Source organism: Paralichthys olivaceus, chromosome 15, assembly GCF_024713975.1.
Source record: "Paralichthys olivaceus isolate ysfri-2021 chromosome 15, ASM2471397v2, whole genome shotgun sequence".
Classification (NCBI taxonomy): Eukaryota; Metazoa; Chordata; class Actinopteri; order Pleuronectiformes; family Paralichthyidae; genus Paralichthys; species Paralichthys olivaceus.
The window spans coordinates 13,222,589-13,239,240 of record NC_091107.1 but is presented as its reverse complement, the minus strand read 5'-3'; the positions used below and the strand labels follow the sequence as shown (position 1 = coordinate 13,239,240).

Sequence of the window (16,652 nt, the reverse complement as noted above, 5' to 3'; positions counted from 1 at the left end):
CTTGTGACAACAATTACTTTTGTAACTAGAATAGCAGCCAGTAGAGCACATTCCTCCACCAAGGCCCAATACTCCCCTTATGAAACCACATTTAAATTCACTAGATCCAGATTTTTATTTGAATCTGCACCAAATTGCACACGCTCGTAAACATCAGTCCCCTTTTCATCAAGGTCCATGAATTATTCTCTGAGAGATCAGCGAAAAATGTTGCAAGACACCCCATCTCTCAAACTTAACTCTACTATGAATAAGTAGTGTAGATCTCTGTTAGTGCACATACATGTACAAATACACACTTGTATGTGGTGGTTTCTGGCTGTACAACCACATTAAAGTCATCTTGGTGCCATGACTCAACTGCCCTCACCACGTTTACTCAGCTAATTGGAAGAGGACTGGAGGAGCTCTGGATGTCTCTTGCCTGCTCAGTGGTTTTAATTATAACAAATACACACTGCATATATACTGTATAATAATACTGGGACTGAGCTGGACATTTAACATTTACCCATTCTCTCACCTGTAACCCTAATGTCTGTGCCTAACCCTGATGTTTTTAGCCCTCAAACAGACATGACCTCATTCAAAGTGAGGGTGGATTTATTTATTTATTTATCAGTTGGATAATATTCATCTGTGCTGATGTCCTAGCACCCTTGCAAGGAGAGAGGTGCACAAAATTATGAATAACACCCAAACAAACAATCCAAACGTGAGATAAAACCACTGCATACATGATGCTGTGATGCTCCATTCAACAAGTCTGCAGGAGTTTCACTCCGTCTGCATGTCTAAACATGCAGGCACATACACGCCCACATGTGCCAGGCCACATTCGTACGTAATACCTTAAGTGCATGATTCAATGTATCCAGACCACACGTAGAGCGACAGCAAAAAAAAATCCTTACACATATATTACTGATTAATCTATGACAGTGGAGTGGATTGCAGGCATGTTCGATGTTAATATGCACAAATGTACGTGGAGGCATCCCTCAAGCCTGCCAGAGCGACTAGCCTAGACTTTGAGCTAACATGCAAAACAGAGGCAGCAACAGAGAGACGGAGGAGGAGAAGAACGACACAAAACGGAGAGGTGGATTTACCTACCACACACGGGCAGAGGGAAGGGAGCTTAGTGCGGCCCTTCATGAGCGAGAGACAGAGGAAAAACAGCCTCCCAGACACCCGCAGTAGAGGAGGAGAGGGATGGGGAGAAAGAGAGGGAGAGAGGGAGAGAGAGAGATGGGAGGCTGTGAAAGGGTAAGGGGAAATAAAAAAAAAGTGGGAGGGGGAGTGAGGGGAGGGGGAGGGGAGGGGAAGGGGGGTTGGGGGTGTCGTAGCAGGCGAGGAGAGAGAGTTTTCCTGGAAGACGGAGTTGTTGGTGTTGGATACGTCTTGATGTTAAAGGATTGCATCTGAACGGCAGTCCGTCTCAGCCGTGACTCATAAAATATGTTTGTCGCTGCCGGTGAGTGAGGGAGGGGAGAGAAGGAGACATAGCAACAGAGAGTAAACCATGTACGTATGTTATTTTATTTTTCTTCTCCGTTTGTGAAATAAAGCGTACGCTGCCCTCCATGTATCGGTTTTTTGCACCCTCTCCCTCTGAATCATACTGACACACATTTGCATTATGAAGCACTCGGATGCATCAAGTAAAAGCTACATGCTGATCTCTGAGGGACGCTCCTCTGCCGTCGTGTCTGTCATGGGTCAGAGTGGTTCTGCTGCTCATAAAACAAGACAGCAACAATATCAACCATCTTCATGTTTTGGCTTGAGGCAAGATGAGTTTCCGTCTGCAATGTTAAAATGATTCATCGAATGTACAATATAGGAAGAAAATCAATTATGTTCTTCTCTGTTTTATATTATAAATCAAATTTGACAATGTTATGGAAACTACTTAAGGCCTTTTGTTTTACAATTTTGTGATATTGAATTAATAAACGGAATATTTGGTAATAAAAAAATATATAACTAAGTCCATCCGTAGGGCGCATATACCGCCTCCAAGGCCAAACAATACTACACTACTACAATACTACTACAATAGATATATCTATTGTCTATCTAGCTCAGGGATTCTCAATTTTTTATGTAGAAAATATTCCCAGGATTCCCTCATGTATTTATTATCATTTACATTTCTACTTAGTTATGTGAAAGAGGAACCAAAGAGAAATGTCTTTGAAAGATATTCGGCATTTATTGATAATATTTTCACCATGTTTCACCCTGGCAGCGTCACACCAACCCCAAAAGGTCTGTGAACCCCATTTGAGAACCAGGTAGCTCTTAAATAGGAGAATTACAGCAGTAAAGAGGTAGCCTGATAATCTGCTCTAAATTATATCATAATTATCTTAACTCATCAATCGTAATACCATTAATTTGTCTGATCTTTACATCAAGATGCATATACATTATTTTCTGAGAAATGATAAGCATGTTGAAACCCTGAAAAGTCCAGGATCTATATTCCTGGTACTGGATCCAAATATTCTTCCATGACCTGGTCCTGATCCTTCCAAGTTTGGTGCGAACTGGTTCAGTACTTTTGGAATTATAATGTTGCCAAATAACAGACACAGGACACAAGAATATAACATAAATATATAATACTCAATACTCATCATCATTGTGATTATCATTATTCAGTTAGCACCTGTCAACATTGGAGCTTTCAGTGGCTTTAGCAGAGTTTCTGTTAAACATTTAAATTCAAAATAATTACCAGACAACACTGTTGGTTCTTAATTGTTTATGTCTCTTGATAAATCACTCTCCAACACTAATTTTAGCAGAGATAAATTGGGGCAGTATACTTCCTCCATATATTCATCAAACATTTGCCTAAGTGAATGTAAATCAATGTTTTATCTAAAGGTGATCATAAATAGGACATCATCTTCAAGCTTTAACTGTAACATCAAAGTTATTTTAGATTCTAGAATCCCTTAAGTATTTATAGGCTTGACACTTTATTCATGTGTTGTCACTCTGCTTTTATACAAATAATTCACGTTTAATATGACCTATCATTGAATAAACCAATCTATTTCTAAGTTCTAATTTTTATTCTATTTTTACCAAAAAAAAAGGGATTAGAAATCTTCCTGTAAAGTGCACATGTTATTATTGTAGTCCCTTTTCATAGCTGTATAGCTCAGAGACACTTGACTAATCTCTACAATAATAAACGGTTGTACCATTTATTCAGTCAATGTAGTCAGTGTTGTGATGCTAAATATAATTCTGTATCCACCCTGGTTAAGTATCTTAATTGTGGTCATAATTGGTGTATTTGGATGTACTTCCTGTTCGCTTCCTCTCCGGCCTCGTCTCTTTCTGCTACACGGCTGTATTAAGGGCAGAGAACAAACAGAGTAAATGCACCATGACCCTATTGGACTGCTTTACAGTGGACTGCTGTTGGGTGATGGATGGGTTATGACACCTGCAGAGGTTAGGCCCAAAGCCTCCGAAAACCGCAGTGACACACTGAGCGGTGGCTCCCGCTCCTGCATCAGCTGCATTGTCTGTGTGACTAAAGACAACTGGAGCACGTCGTGACATTTCCATCTGGAATGAAGCCTGTGCTGTGAGAGCGGTGTAGAACGCTGTGCAACCCGTGGATTCCAGCCGCATAAGACCAAACGTAAAATTTCTATTCTCTGCATTCATGAGCATTCTCTGCCTCCGCCTACACAGAGGTCATCCTCCTACCTGCACATTGTGGGCTCTCTCTCTCTCTCTCTCTCTCTCTCTCTCTCTCTCCCTCCACCTCTCCCTATCTCTCTTTTCCTCTCCTCTCTCTCCCTCCCTTCCTCCTTTCATCTCTATTCTCTCCATGATGATACCCCTGCCATGTTGTCATGGCAACAATCGGGCCCTGATTGCTTGGTTGCTAGGCAACTGACATCACCTATAAGAGGAACATGAAGATACAAAGCCAGAGACAAACAAATCACAAAAAAAAAATATCTGTGCAAGTTCATTACAATGTTGATTGCTTTCACTGTCATTAGCTTGTGTTTTGATTTTCATTAAAAAACATTTTTCCAGGCATTTAGGCAGCAAGGTGTATTATTAGAGTGGGAGGGCATTTAATTCAAATATCCTGGGCTCCTTTTTCCAAAAAACCTCAGAGTTCCAGAGGAGAACATCACAGGGGTCTTTGAAAAAAGCCTGCTCATGAATAATTAATACAGGCTTCAGCAATTTCCTATTAATTACTAATAATCATTGGGAAAAACACAAGGCCTCCAATGCACTCTCAGGCTTGGGCTAATGTAGCTTAATGTAGCATCCGAGCATCATGGACAGCACCAGCAGCTGAGATTTGACAGTATCCCTGAGCCACACTATCATGGACTCCTGTGCTGTAGTTATACAACTTTCCACAAGGTGTCATTGTGCGCTGTATTGAAAAAATATGATCATGGCAAGACAATCTGATCCCATTTGCAAGGCTAATGCGAGTGCTATTCATATCGATGATATCAGCATCTATCACTCTTGTTTTTCGTCATTTTTCTCCTGCCATCCTCTTTTATGTTCTCACTTTGACTCACATCCCACCCCACACACACACGCACACACACAGACAACCACACTCTCATCACATAAAATTTTGCAGTTAGTTTAGTTGTGTCCTTTAACTGAGGTGCCAATTGTGTGCTCAGGTAGTTTTATTACAAGCGAGAAGTTGACCCACCTTGACCTCAGCCTCCTACCCAATGAGGCCCACAGGACTTTCTTTATTGAGTTTACACTCATGTTGAAATATACATCCTCATCTCTATTGATTCATAGTCTCATTTACAGAATCAGTACACCAATCTGTTGTGTGTCCTGTCCAGTCGGTACATGTACACGTCGCGGTGTCAGTTGTCAGCCACAGCCGCCCTCCTGGTTAGGCCTTCTCACTCAATGTGTGACGACAAAGTCTCCAGCCCAAACAATCCATGACGGATCTAATCTGTCACCTGTCATATGGACAGTTTCAGAACAGACAGCCATGCTGTCAGTCAAAACACTGAAATTAAGCAGCTGAGCATGTGAGCTGGGCCGGCTAGTGGATGGCAAGTATAGGGTCCTTTTTTAAACACAACACAAAATGATCATCTATCTATGATACCAAAGATGAAGATTTTTTAAAACTCAGCACAAACAAAGCCTACATGTTCGAAATGGATAAAGATGCATCAACACTAAGCAGCAATATCTAGCCTTTCTTCAATAATATATAAACATTCGAGGTAAGAAATGTTCAAAAGCAATGTTAAGGCATTACTCATACTCTCAGTGGGTGAGACTGTACAGCAGAGTGAGGCAGGAGACAGCGAGGACGGAGCGGAGCACAGATTGTGTTGTGTGCGTTTGACAAAGAGAAGCTCTTAACAGCCTCCTTGCTGGCAAAGGCTCTTGATGGGGTGGGCTTTTTAAAGCAGTTCAGAAACTAGAGGCTAGCATCACACTGGCAACAGATTGATAGGTTACATAAAATGTCTCAGGAAAGTGTAACATGCTGTCAGAATACCTTCGGTTCACCTTGGTATTTTTTCTACGAGGTTTTTAAAGCCATGTAGAACCATTCAGAGCCAACCTTCCAAAAGATAGTTCTTCATTTGGTGTTTTGATGATAGTTTTTTGAGCGTGCTTTTGAACATCTCCATTAGTGTCCAATTGGGTTGAGATTTTGTGTCTGCAAATGGCACATGTGATTCACATAATTCATCAAACCACTCAGTGACCTTGACCTTTGGAGGGGGGTCATTGTTATCCTGGAAGGTGCAGGGCTTCCATCAAATGATTCGTCATAGGATAAAGGTGACAATTTTGACATGGTTTCCAGTGACCTTTCCCTTTGACAGAGACTCTCAAGTGGACTCAAACCATTCCAGCAAAATGCCCTCCACAGCATAACAGAGCCACTAGAGGGACTCACTGTGTGGGGTCAGATATTAGGGCCTGTCCAGTTCTTATAGTGTTCAGCACCTAGAACATTGTGAAGGATGGATGACCATATTTGGCCATAGCTTTTATCCGCATCTCTATAGAGCGTCTATGGCGTTTACCCCACTGAACTCTCAAATGTGCATTTTTCCATTGTAAAGAAGGGTTTATGCACCACAAGTCCTCTATAATAACTATAATAACCCTGTCTATGAAAATGTCAACAGACTGTTCTGGCTGTCATATCCTGCATTGACATTCTCAGTCACATGAGGAAGAGTTGCTCCTTTTCTTAACATATCACACTAATGCACGAGCATCGCGGTTGACTGCAATTTCCGACTTCCTAAACTGATGAACTTCCCATAGGTTTAGTTACTGTTCCTTTAAACACTAGCCAGTTAAGCATCTTTGTGTCTGAAGCCCCTGTTATCCCTGCCCAGACAATGAACCTTGGATATTTCTTTTGACAAATCAATATCAACAGGATTTCTATACATACCACAGAGCATGATTGGATTTCGATTGTTTAATTAAACGATGCACTTCTCCTTTGTGGAATATTTGCATCTGTCTTGTTTCTGAAATCATTTATCCAAGTTTTTCCTCTAATAAATCATCCATCTCTATTCTTTATAGAGATTGACTAATGGGTTTGGATTATGCCTGCGTAATAAAACAATAATAATCACAATATAACTTATATAAATATAACAAACGGCAAATATATATTGCTATGTATCTTATGCATTGTGTAAGCACAGTGAGGAGGCATCACCCATAACTGAGCTCAGATTTGTAAAATGTTTTTCATTTCTCAAAAAGACGTTTATCATCTATATCGACTGTCATGAAATTTCTTGATATGATTTTTGCCGCAGTGTCCAGCCCTAAAGTCTGCATGAACTCAAATATTAAGGGAGACATCACCAGTGTTAACTATGGTAGCTCAAGGAAGTCGAGCAAAGTGCTTGGTTATTGTAACAGGGGGAAAAAAATATTTTCACGAGAGCCTGCCCTATGCTTGTGAGGGCCTATATATAGAGAGTATATCAGCTGATATGAGAAATTGTCAGTGATTCCTAAAATGAGAAAAAAAGAAATGTATTTGAGGCTTAATATTTTACAATTTAACCATAAACTTTAAAATATAAATAAAATAAAAAAATATAAAAGATTATATAGAAATACAACCAAATATATAGAATTTGCATATGAAGATAGAAAATAAACAGAAATTGCTTTGCATAAAATGTAAATATCTGGAATTTTTTTCTTTTATGAAATAAAGTTTGCATATCAGCAAACATGACAGTGATGTCTGTGAAAAGGCCAACTGATAAATCCATTGGTGTTGGTGAAAATTAAAGCCCATTCACAGCAGTTGCAGCTGCTTGATTTCAGTACCTGCAGTAAAAATAGCACCACACAGCACAGCAAGCCTCTCCATCCTGTTTAATTAACCCTGACGAGTTTCCTAAGACTTGAACTTGCATCAGTTTCTTAACTCGAGCAAGACTGCAGTTACAGTTCTGGGTGCAGAAGCCCCTCGTGCTGGAGCACAGGATGCTCTGCGGTTTGTGTGAGTTCTGTCTGATCATGTAGGTGTGCGCCTTTCTTTCAGGGAAGCAGTTGAATGTGTGGGTGACTGGTGCAATATGTGCTTAAGGAAGCAACAAAGCCACGGCTGACCACAGAATTCATCACTATATATTTTTTATGAGCACAAAAGCAAGTTGTCATTTCACCAGAAATGATGATGGAGGGGAAACATCTGTATGTAATTACATTTCTGCTATTCCCTTGATTCTGCTGTTTGCTGTCTGATTTTTAATTTATGTTTTGTCGGACAAAGGAGAGCCTCAGCGCTGTGCAGTCATGGCATCAGACTTGTGCCGGGGTAAGCCCGGCTTCACTCACTGTGCCCTGGGAGCGACTTGGCAGGATCTGTGTCTCTGTGGCTGCATACAAAGGCCTCATGGACGCCCGTGCCCTTGAGTGGAGATCATATGAGCTCTCCACTGGATCACTAATCCTAACCCACAGCACCGTGTACTGTATGACACACACACACACAACACAGCGTAGTGAATAGACACTTGTTAAGGTGGACGAGCCGAAATGAGCACTCAGGAGGCTCTGTTCGCTTTGTGAGCGAAGGATTTTGCTCAGCTCCATTTTGGAGACTCTTAGGACCACAGCAAGCATGCGCCTGCCATAAGCTTCTCATCCTTGTATGCACGGACACACACACACACACACACACACACACACACACACACACTTACCAGATATAAATATTCATATACATTAAACCATAAGAACAGCTGGCAGCACAAAATAATTACAAATGTGAATGTGAAAACTCATTCCAGGGAAGGAGATGTTCATGTCGGAGCATGAAGCCATACATGCAGACAGTGGTGTGCACATGGAGCTGCTGCTTTGACTACATCTTGTCAAATGTATAATTCATTTGAAGAAGCACTAACCAGGGAAGCCTTGAAAGTGCTGAAGAGGAGGGCAGAAGGTAAGAGTAAAGAGTGGAGAGCAGGAAAGAGAGGAGTAAGCAGAAGAGGGGAAAGGAGGTAAAATGAGAAAAAGGGGAGAGAGGGATTACTGAATAGAAGGAAGCAGAGGGGACGAAAAAATAGGAAATGTGAGAGCAGAGAAGTGGAACATAGACTGCATCCAAGTACAAGCAAAGCAGGAGGAAGGAGGATTTAGTAGAAATATGTGCAGGAGATACATATTTGATTCTTTATTGCAAACATTTTCTTGATCGTGTCAATATCAATTGCTTTTAGAGCAACTGTAATTCTCGTTTCTGTGTGCATCATCTTTGTTCTCGCCTCTTAAACATCAAACCGTCCTTCTCTGACTCAGTGCCATGCTGGAAGAGAGGCTAATGTATTGTCAAGCTAGCAACCAAATATAAATCCTGTGACGTCTCCTCGAGCTGATATGCCCTAATATTCCAGTTCCAAAATGTTATGTAACGACACTTCTGTGAGATGCATTGCTATCATGTGTCTCGTCCCTGAGATTTTAGTGTAGGAAGGAGCAGAAAATTACATAAGTTGTTAAAATGAGAAGAAAAGTGAGAGAACAAAAAAAAGAAAGATGAATCCATTACTTGGCAGGAAGTGAAAGTGTGAGTGTTCCTGTGTCATCTGTTTTCTAAATGAGTTTAAATTACAAGCGGTTCCAGTTGGCATTGGAGCAGCGTCTACACCAGAGACAATGTATTAACATGACCTCATCAGTATGTGTGGGAGTTAGTTTTTCCTAAAAGGACGTCATCATAACTTACAGACCTAACTTCATGTCTTACATAACGCTGGGAAGCAGTAATGAAATAAGGCAATATTAATCGCCAAGACATAAGTTTGAACTTGCCAGGGTTTAGATTTGTATAAAGGTAATAGATTATTTTTCATTTATAATTTACCTCAATTACCTCAATGATTACACTCCTAAAGGGGCTTTCTTCAAGTGCATTTAATATTTTTTTCACATGTACTCATTCTGCCTCCGTTCATATCAACTGAAGAGATGGACCTGCAAGTTATGACTTTGTCTAGTATTCTTAAAAATGGAAGATCACCCAAAAGGTGTTTAGTTGGTCCAGTCCGGACAAATGTTAAAAAACATAGCGGCCTCCGTAGAGAGGACCCCCTCGATGTAAATATAAAGCATTTAAATATAAAGGGCCTTTTCTGGGGTAAGGAAAACTACAATTCATACAATTTAGATTAAATGAACTAGTGAAAACATCATGAGGATTATTCTACATTAAATTTCTGCCAATAGTTTCCTTTCACCTAAATCTTAAACACTGGACCTTTAAATAAGTTTAAAGTTTCCCCATAAACCCGAGCAGGCTACAGGGCTCATCCTCACTCTCATACAAACAGATTTCAAAATCAAAGTTCTGTATAATACTTGAATAATAAAATCCCACTAACACTAACAGTTTCTCAAGGTGAAGAACCATTCTGTGGTGTGTGGGTGTTAATTTGTTCGTCATCAAATATAGATCAGGCTGAAAAATACCAATTCTGGTCACCAGCAGATCAATCGGTGCAATTAAATCATCATTAAATCATTGGAGCTTTCCTACCAAAGTAGGCCTTCTCAACACAGTGGCTCACTGGAGAAGCCATTTAAGTCTCAGGTTGAATCTTGTTTTGTATTGTACTTGAGCGCAAGCTACTATTCTTTATACTAAAAGCAGCATTGAGAACTTTGCTGCTTTCATTCAACTTAACTTGCTGTCCAGAGAATTACCCACATTTGGCTTCACCCACATGCAAAAACTTTGTGCACAGCCCTGCACAGGGAAGCAACCTTTCTTTCTTTTTCTTTTTTTTATTTACATAACCTGTTCTCCAATATGTGGGTGTCAGGAAACAGCTCACCCAGGGAGCCGCTCACCCATCATCTGCTACATAATGCCAAGCCACACTCCTCACCTGCAATGCAGCCAGCCTCCATTAAAGTTTAATAACTCACATTTGAAGGAATGTATAACAAATCCATTATACATCATCCGGTTAAACTGGAGGGACAAGTGAATCTCCACCCTTTATGTGAATCTCTTGCTTTTTTGTTATCTTGAAACTCCTGGATACCAGAGAGGTTGTGTTGAAATGGTTGTTGTAGCTATTTAAAGTATCCAATCATCTCATTGGTAGATAGAAGACATGCATTTCCACTCAGTCAGTGTGTTCCTTTACACTCTTTTGTGCGCAAACTTTCCCTTTTATACACTGACCATCTGCCTCACAATCCCTTGGCACTGCTCAGGTTTTCTTTGCCAGCTTTACAGTAAGTCTTTTCTCACTTTGATAGCGATGCAGGATTCTGGAACAAGATTTTGTGAAATATCCACTGTCACCAACTGTGGTCTTTTGCTTACAGTGTTTTTTTTCTTTCTTTTTTCAAGCTACTCAGTGATTCATACTCAAGAAGAATAAAGGACTGATGCTCCACGCTAAAAGAGATACCTTGACATTTTCATGTTTCTGCTCTCACAAAGTATTTGTCACACTGCATCGGGTAAACTAACACAAATGCTTTTGTCAAGTCCACATGCAGTCATCAGCTCATCAGAGGAAAATGTGAATGCTTTTATTTCTACCTCCAGTATATCATATTTTTTGTGTATTTAAAACAAGACTGAGCAGCTGCCTCTGCGTCCAAGTGGTACTTACAGGATGATGACGCAATCAATTCTGTTGGACTCCCGAGTCAGAGCTGTTAAAGGGACTGGAAGCAGTGTACCTTTAGAAGCTAACAGGTCATGGACAGGAAACCTGACCTCAGACCAACTTCCCTTTCAATTACTCAGACAACAAGCTCAAATCTCGGTACGAGTAAGCAATTGTCATGTCCAATAATGTCGTCAGTATTCAGGCTAATGTGACTGATCAAGAACATCTGGACCCACGTCTGTTTTGTGCTAAAATGCAAAAAATATCACCTCTGCAGTGATGTCCATACTGAGAATACTAAGCTAGCCCCTTTTTATAGCTAGCTGACAGTTGATGTTTGACGTATAATGAAGCCTCACACACTTCTCGCAGGTTATCACACCCACTCATCTATGTATATAGTGAAAGAACTGGTGTTCGGTGCATAGAATACAAGTCAATGTTAAGTGAAAATTATTTTGAAGCTGTTATTCAAAGGTAAAAAAGAGTTGCATAACACTGCTTTGATGTAAAACCTCCACACTGTGAAATAGGGTCTCCCTGCTCATCTGACTACACCTACTTATCTATGTTTAACTGACCAATAATCTCTGTTGCCAAGGAAACTGAGAGGTTGATAAGCAAATGAATGTAATGTGCCACAGTTAAGCACACATTTACGTAATACATCTGAAGGGCCAGCTGCAATCACTTCTGCTCTACACACACCTAGAAAAAAATCAAACCATCACAAGTTTAGCACACCTGTGTGTGTGTGTGTGTGTGTGTGTGTGTGTGTGTGTGTGTTTCTGTCTCCCAGTTTTCTCATCACTTCCTGCAAGACACTGTATTCAGGTGCAGCTGCCACAGTGCATTGTTCCCCTGTTTCTGACTGTGTGTGAACAAGTGTGTCCACCAGGACTTTTGAAGGTCCTGGACAGATGGCAGCCTCCTGTACAAACAGGACCCCAGAGTCCCACCATATCAAAGATCTCTGATTATTTTTTTCCTATCATTAGCCAATTACTCTGAAAAGGACTGTCTCTGTGTAGCGGCGAGCTGACTGCTGAAGCCGAGCACATGTACGTGATATATGACATCGCTTGCATCCTGTGTGTGAGAGGCAGACGTGTGCACATGCACAGCAGGTAGCGCTAATGTGTGCCTGCGGCCGAGGTTAAGGTAAAGCTGCTGAAAATGTGGGGAGATTAGCATGCAGAGTGCCCTCCCATGGTCTCTCCCTGACATATTCTGCAGCTTCGGCATGACACAAAGCCCCGCACAGACAACCCTTTAGCGCCAGCTCTCTCCCGCTTCACACTACATCCAAGCAGCCCCTGTTTAAACACTCACAAGGCATGACACAGAGTAGGAGATGCAGGGGGAGTGGGAGAGATGGGGGTCATCCAGAGAAGGAGATATCTAAGAGTATTCTTTCCGTGCACCCCTCAGGTAGATCCGCTCACCCTGAGATTTTTTTCAGAAATATATATAAAAAAATCCCCCAAACATCTCAAAGAAAGCTGATTTTTTTGTGTCCTGCAGAGGAAAACCTGACATGCAGATGTCATACTTTTATAATTGAGAGGAAGCTAAAAGATGAGTGCTTCCTTTCTCTCCAGATACAGCTGTGACACCTTTCACTCTTTGTCACACACACACACACACACACACACACACACACACACACACACACGTAGAGCTGGAGTAACATCAGATAGGCTTACCTTTGTAGTCACAATGCAGAGGCAGTCCATGGTACTTAAAACAAAACACTGGGGTGTATCTCAACCCCCCCAACCCCCCACGACCGAGGGCTGAGACCCCACACCCCTCTCCCCAGCCTGCCCCACTCCTGCACTCTCACTCTCGTCCTGCCTTTCCCCCCTTTTCTCTCCTTCCGTGAATCTCTTCTTTGACTAACTGAACCAGCGAGGGAAAGAGAGGATGGAGGGAGGGGGAAACATGAAAAGGGAGGGGGAGGGCCACAGGGAAACGGAGAGAGTGAGCAAAGAAAAAAGAGAGAGGAGAGGAGAGGAGAGAGGGTGGTCTTGGAATTTTGTATGAGGGAGAGAGAATGAGCGGAGAGGAGGGAAGGTGAGAGTACATCCGTGTGGTTTTTTGTGAGTGAAACCGCGGAAAAGAGAGAGAAATGATGGGGTGAATATGAAAAGAGATGGAGAATGGAAAACAGAGATAGCAGGGATTTAAAAAAAGGAATGGTGATGGTGGGGGGGGGCTCACACTGTGGAAAGAGAGGGGAAAAAGAGAAACAGAGAATAAGACAGCAAAACAGCAGAGGATGGAGAAGAAGAACTGAGGGAGGGGACAGTGAAGGAGAGAGAGGAGGAGAGGGAGAGTGGGTGAGTGCGTGTGTGTGTGTGTGTTAAGACAGAAGGAATTAGACCGAAAGAAAATGTGTTGAGGAGGAGTGTGTGAATTACATATGCATCACAGAAAAAGAAGACGCACAGCAACAGCCACTTAAAAAGGAGCACAAAAAGAAAGGGAGAAGGAGATAGGAGTTTACATTAACCGGATGAAGTAATGAGATTGAAAATGCGCGAAGGTTTTTCTGCTTGTTATAGCACTCTGCAGCTGTTGCCTTAGCAATGGTGCAGTTGTTGCCATGGCAATAGAGAGGCTTGTTGTTGTCATACGGCCACTGTTGTAGGACCGAGTGCATCGGATTTACACACTTGTGCTTCAACATCTGTGTGTGTGTGTGTGTGTGTGTGTGTGTGTGTGTGTGTGTGTGTGTGTGTGTGTGTGTGTGTGTGTGTGTGTCCGTGTGTGTCCATTCATTTCAAATGGAGTAACATCGGGCAGAGAGCCATGAAGGACAGTCCAGGTTCAAATAAGTAATTACCAGAAATTATCAGGTGGATCATTTAATTATTAGCACAGAGCCAACATTTGAAATGTGATTTTTCAAATTTCCCCAAAACATTTTCCAGTAAAACATTTTTTTTTATACCATTGTGTTAACTGTTTTGTTAACCTGATGTAAAAATGCATATATGGACTCATCTCAACTGTACACTCTGCCTTTAAGACAGTGGGCTGTACCACTCGGGGTTGTGTTAAAGGGGTAACGTGCACTTCACTGTGTCTTTGCATCATCAGTTCTATAATTGCACAAAATCCACCCCTCACCCCACCTCGTCTCCACTTTCCGGTTCCCCACAATGTCGAAGCAATGGTGCAGCAATAAAGCAATTCTAAATGATGAACACACATTTATTTCCCGGGGGTGCAGGAGTCGAGGCTTTGATCAAAACGTACCGTGCGATACAACAAACACAGACACTCAGGTCTACAGATGGCCACATCCCACAGATGGACACATTTTTTTATACACTCGCATGCATTCACAGTTCTCAAGCCCTGTGATTAAAGAATAGGCTACTTTTAATCACTGCACTTATTACTCCTGTTAGTTTCTACTTCTGTGGCATCTGATGATTAACTCCCAACTTGTTAGAAGCTACACAGCAGCTAAATGTGACAGTAGTTTAATGGGATATCCAGCGGAGACCTGAGCAGAGGCAGCTAAAGCAATATTTCACCGTCATCATATAACATTTAATAACTCCCATTATACTTTGATGCCTTCCGACAACTCTATTTATTATACATTTAAAGACTAAAGGACTGCAAGTTTTTTTTTCCTGAGAAGATAAATGTGTTAAGACTTATCTGTGTTAAAATATAAATAGAGAGAAAAATAATGTGAAAGCAGAGAATTTAATACATCACATGATATTTATCTCTCTGTAACTTCCTGTACGTGTTATGTTTGAGGCTTGAGTCGTCTACAGCAGCTGTAGGTTTGGCCCTTTGCTGTGTTTCTTCCTCCTCTCGTGTGCTCATGTAAGTGTGAGATAAAGTTTGTGTTCTGTCCAACAAACAACTTTTGTCCTCATCGCTTACCTGAAATTCCATTATGGGACTTTCTAATGGCAGGTATGGTGAGGTGGTGAAGAGATTTCCCATGAATCATTACGAGATCTTCGGGCAAATTAAGGTTCACTTAAGTCATTGCTGAAAAGCCTTGCTTCATTAGAGTGGTTTAAGTGAACACGTCCAGGTCATTGGTAACACATTGGCAGTGGTGGATCTAGGATTTATCTAAATCAGTGTCAATGAAGGGGCCACAATTTACACAGAGGGACATTTATATGTCCAGCATCCATACACAGTTCCTGATTCACTAAGATGCACATTTAAGTCATTTCTTGTTTACTGTTTGCTCTATAGCTTGAGCAAAGCTATACATCATTGAACATATTCCTCACATATACTTCAAAATGGCTTAGAAAAAAAAAACTCTTGTTAGTATTGTAAATGACTATTTTATTTTTTAAAGACAACTGACAGGGGCCCTTCAGGGGGCAATCAGATTGTTGCTCGGGTCAGTGCCCCCCTGGCCCTGCACCTTGCTGTGCCCCTGCATGTAGCTGTGCTAAGTGACGGTCTGGAACCAGCGCTGTCATCAAAAATGCCCGAACTGCGAACCATCCATCTCACGTGTGTGAATTCAACCTTCCTTATAACAATGTTTCTCCGCAACCGTCAAGTAACTTTGACCATCAAGAGAAAAACTGCACATATGGAACAATCTTGTGAACCTTCCTTTTAAATACTTAGCCAATAAATGTATCTGTGTATTATCTAATCAATCAATACATGGACATGTTGCCTCAGCCAACAAAAAGGTATTCAAATGAATGAACTGTACAGTAACCAAGCTTCAGTCTTACACTGGTGTGTGCTGCTGTATGTCGTATTATATCAGCCTTGACTGGATGTCAACAGAAAAGGGTTTTTACAAAATCCCCTGTAAATGTCACAGATAATTAAGTACATCCATTTATCACATTTGTGATGACTTGACTTTTGTATTTTGCACTTAGTTGTTCATTTGTACAGTCATCTACCACTCAATGTGCCTTCAGCCTTCACAGCTGACTCAGAAACACAGCAAACATGTATATAAAGTATTTTACATATGTCTATATATGAGGGTGAAAACATGTATTTGAAATATCAATTCAAGATCATTTTATGCAGTGTGAGTGACGGTATAGTGTGGGAGGTAATATAATGACTAAAACAGCTGTTTATATTATGATAATGGTAAGTTATAGATTTTTTATACATTTATTAGGGATTGCTTGAGTCGGATCATGTGTATATACTGTATATTATATACACATGATCCTAATATGGCTGACCTGTATATAAGATAATATAATTCAGCTCGAGCATGCAGCTCTTACACTCACATTTCCTTTGCCAAAACTTGACTATCGTCACATTCTCAAAGTTATGATGTCACGTTTTACACTATGAACAGAGCTTTGAATGATCACAACAACGAGTTAAAGAAAAAAAACAGCATGATACTGATGATATAAGTATCACACACACACACACACATACACACATACACACACATGCTGTTAAAATTACATATATATCATT

At 41.0% G+C, this 16,652-nt stretch overlaps 1 protein-coding gene across 2 annotated transcripts in view; it reads right to left on the bottom strand.

The window, feature by feature from the left end:
- Positions 1-13,496, bottom strand: part of LOC109628693 (disks large homolog 4) — a 65,859-nt gene extending 52,363 nt beyond the window's left edge. Inside the window, exon 1 of one of the 2 annotated variants that reach the window (XM_020085964.2) lies at positions 12,893-13,496. In XM_020085964.2, the coding sequence (XP_019941523.1) occupies positions 12,893-12,922 (30 nt within the window). In that variant the 5' untranslated portion in view covers positions 12,923-13,496. Of the gene's footprint in view, positions 1-1,116; positions 1,274-12,892 lie in introns of those variants that run through there. The other variant, XM_020085963.2, reaches the window with a different exon arrangement.
- Positions 13,497-16,652: the final 3,156 nt, after the last annotated feature.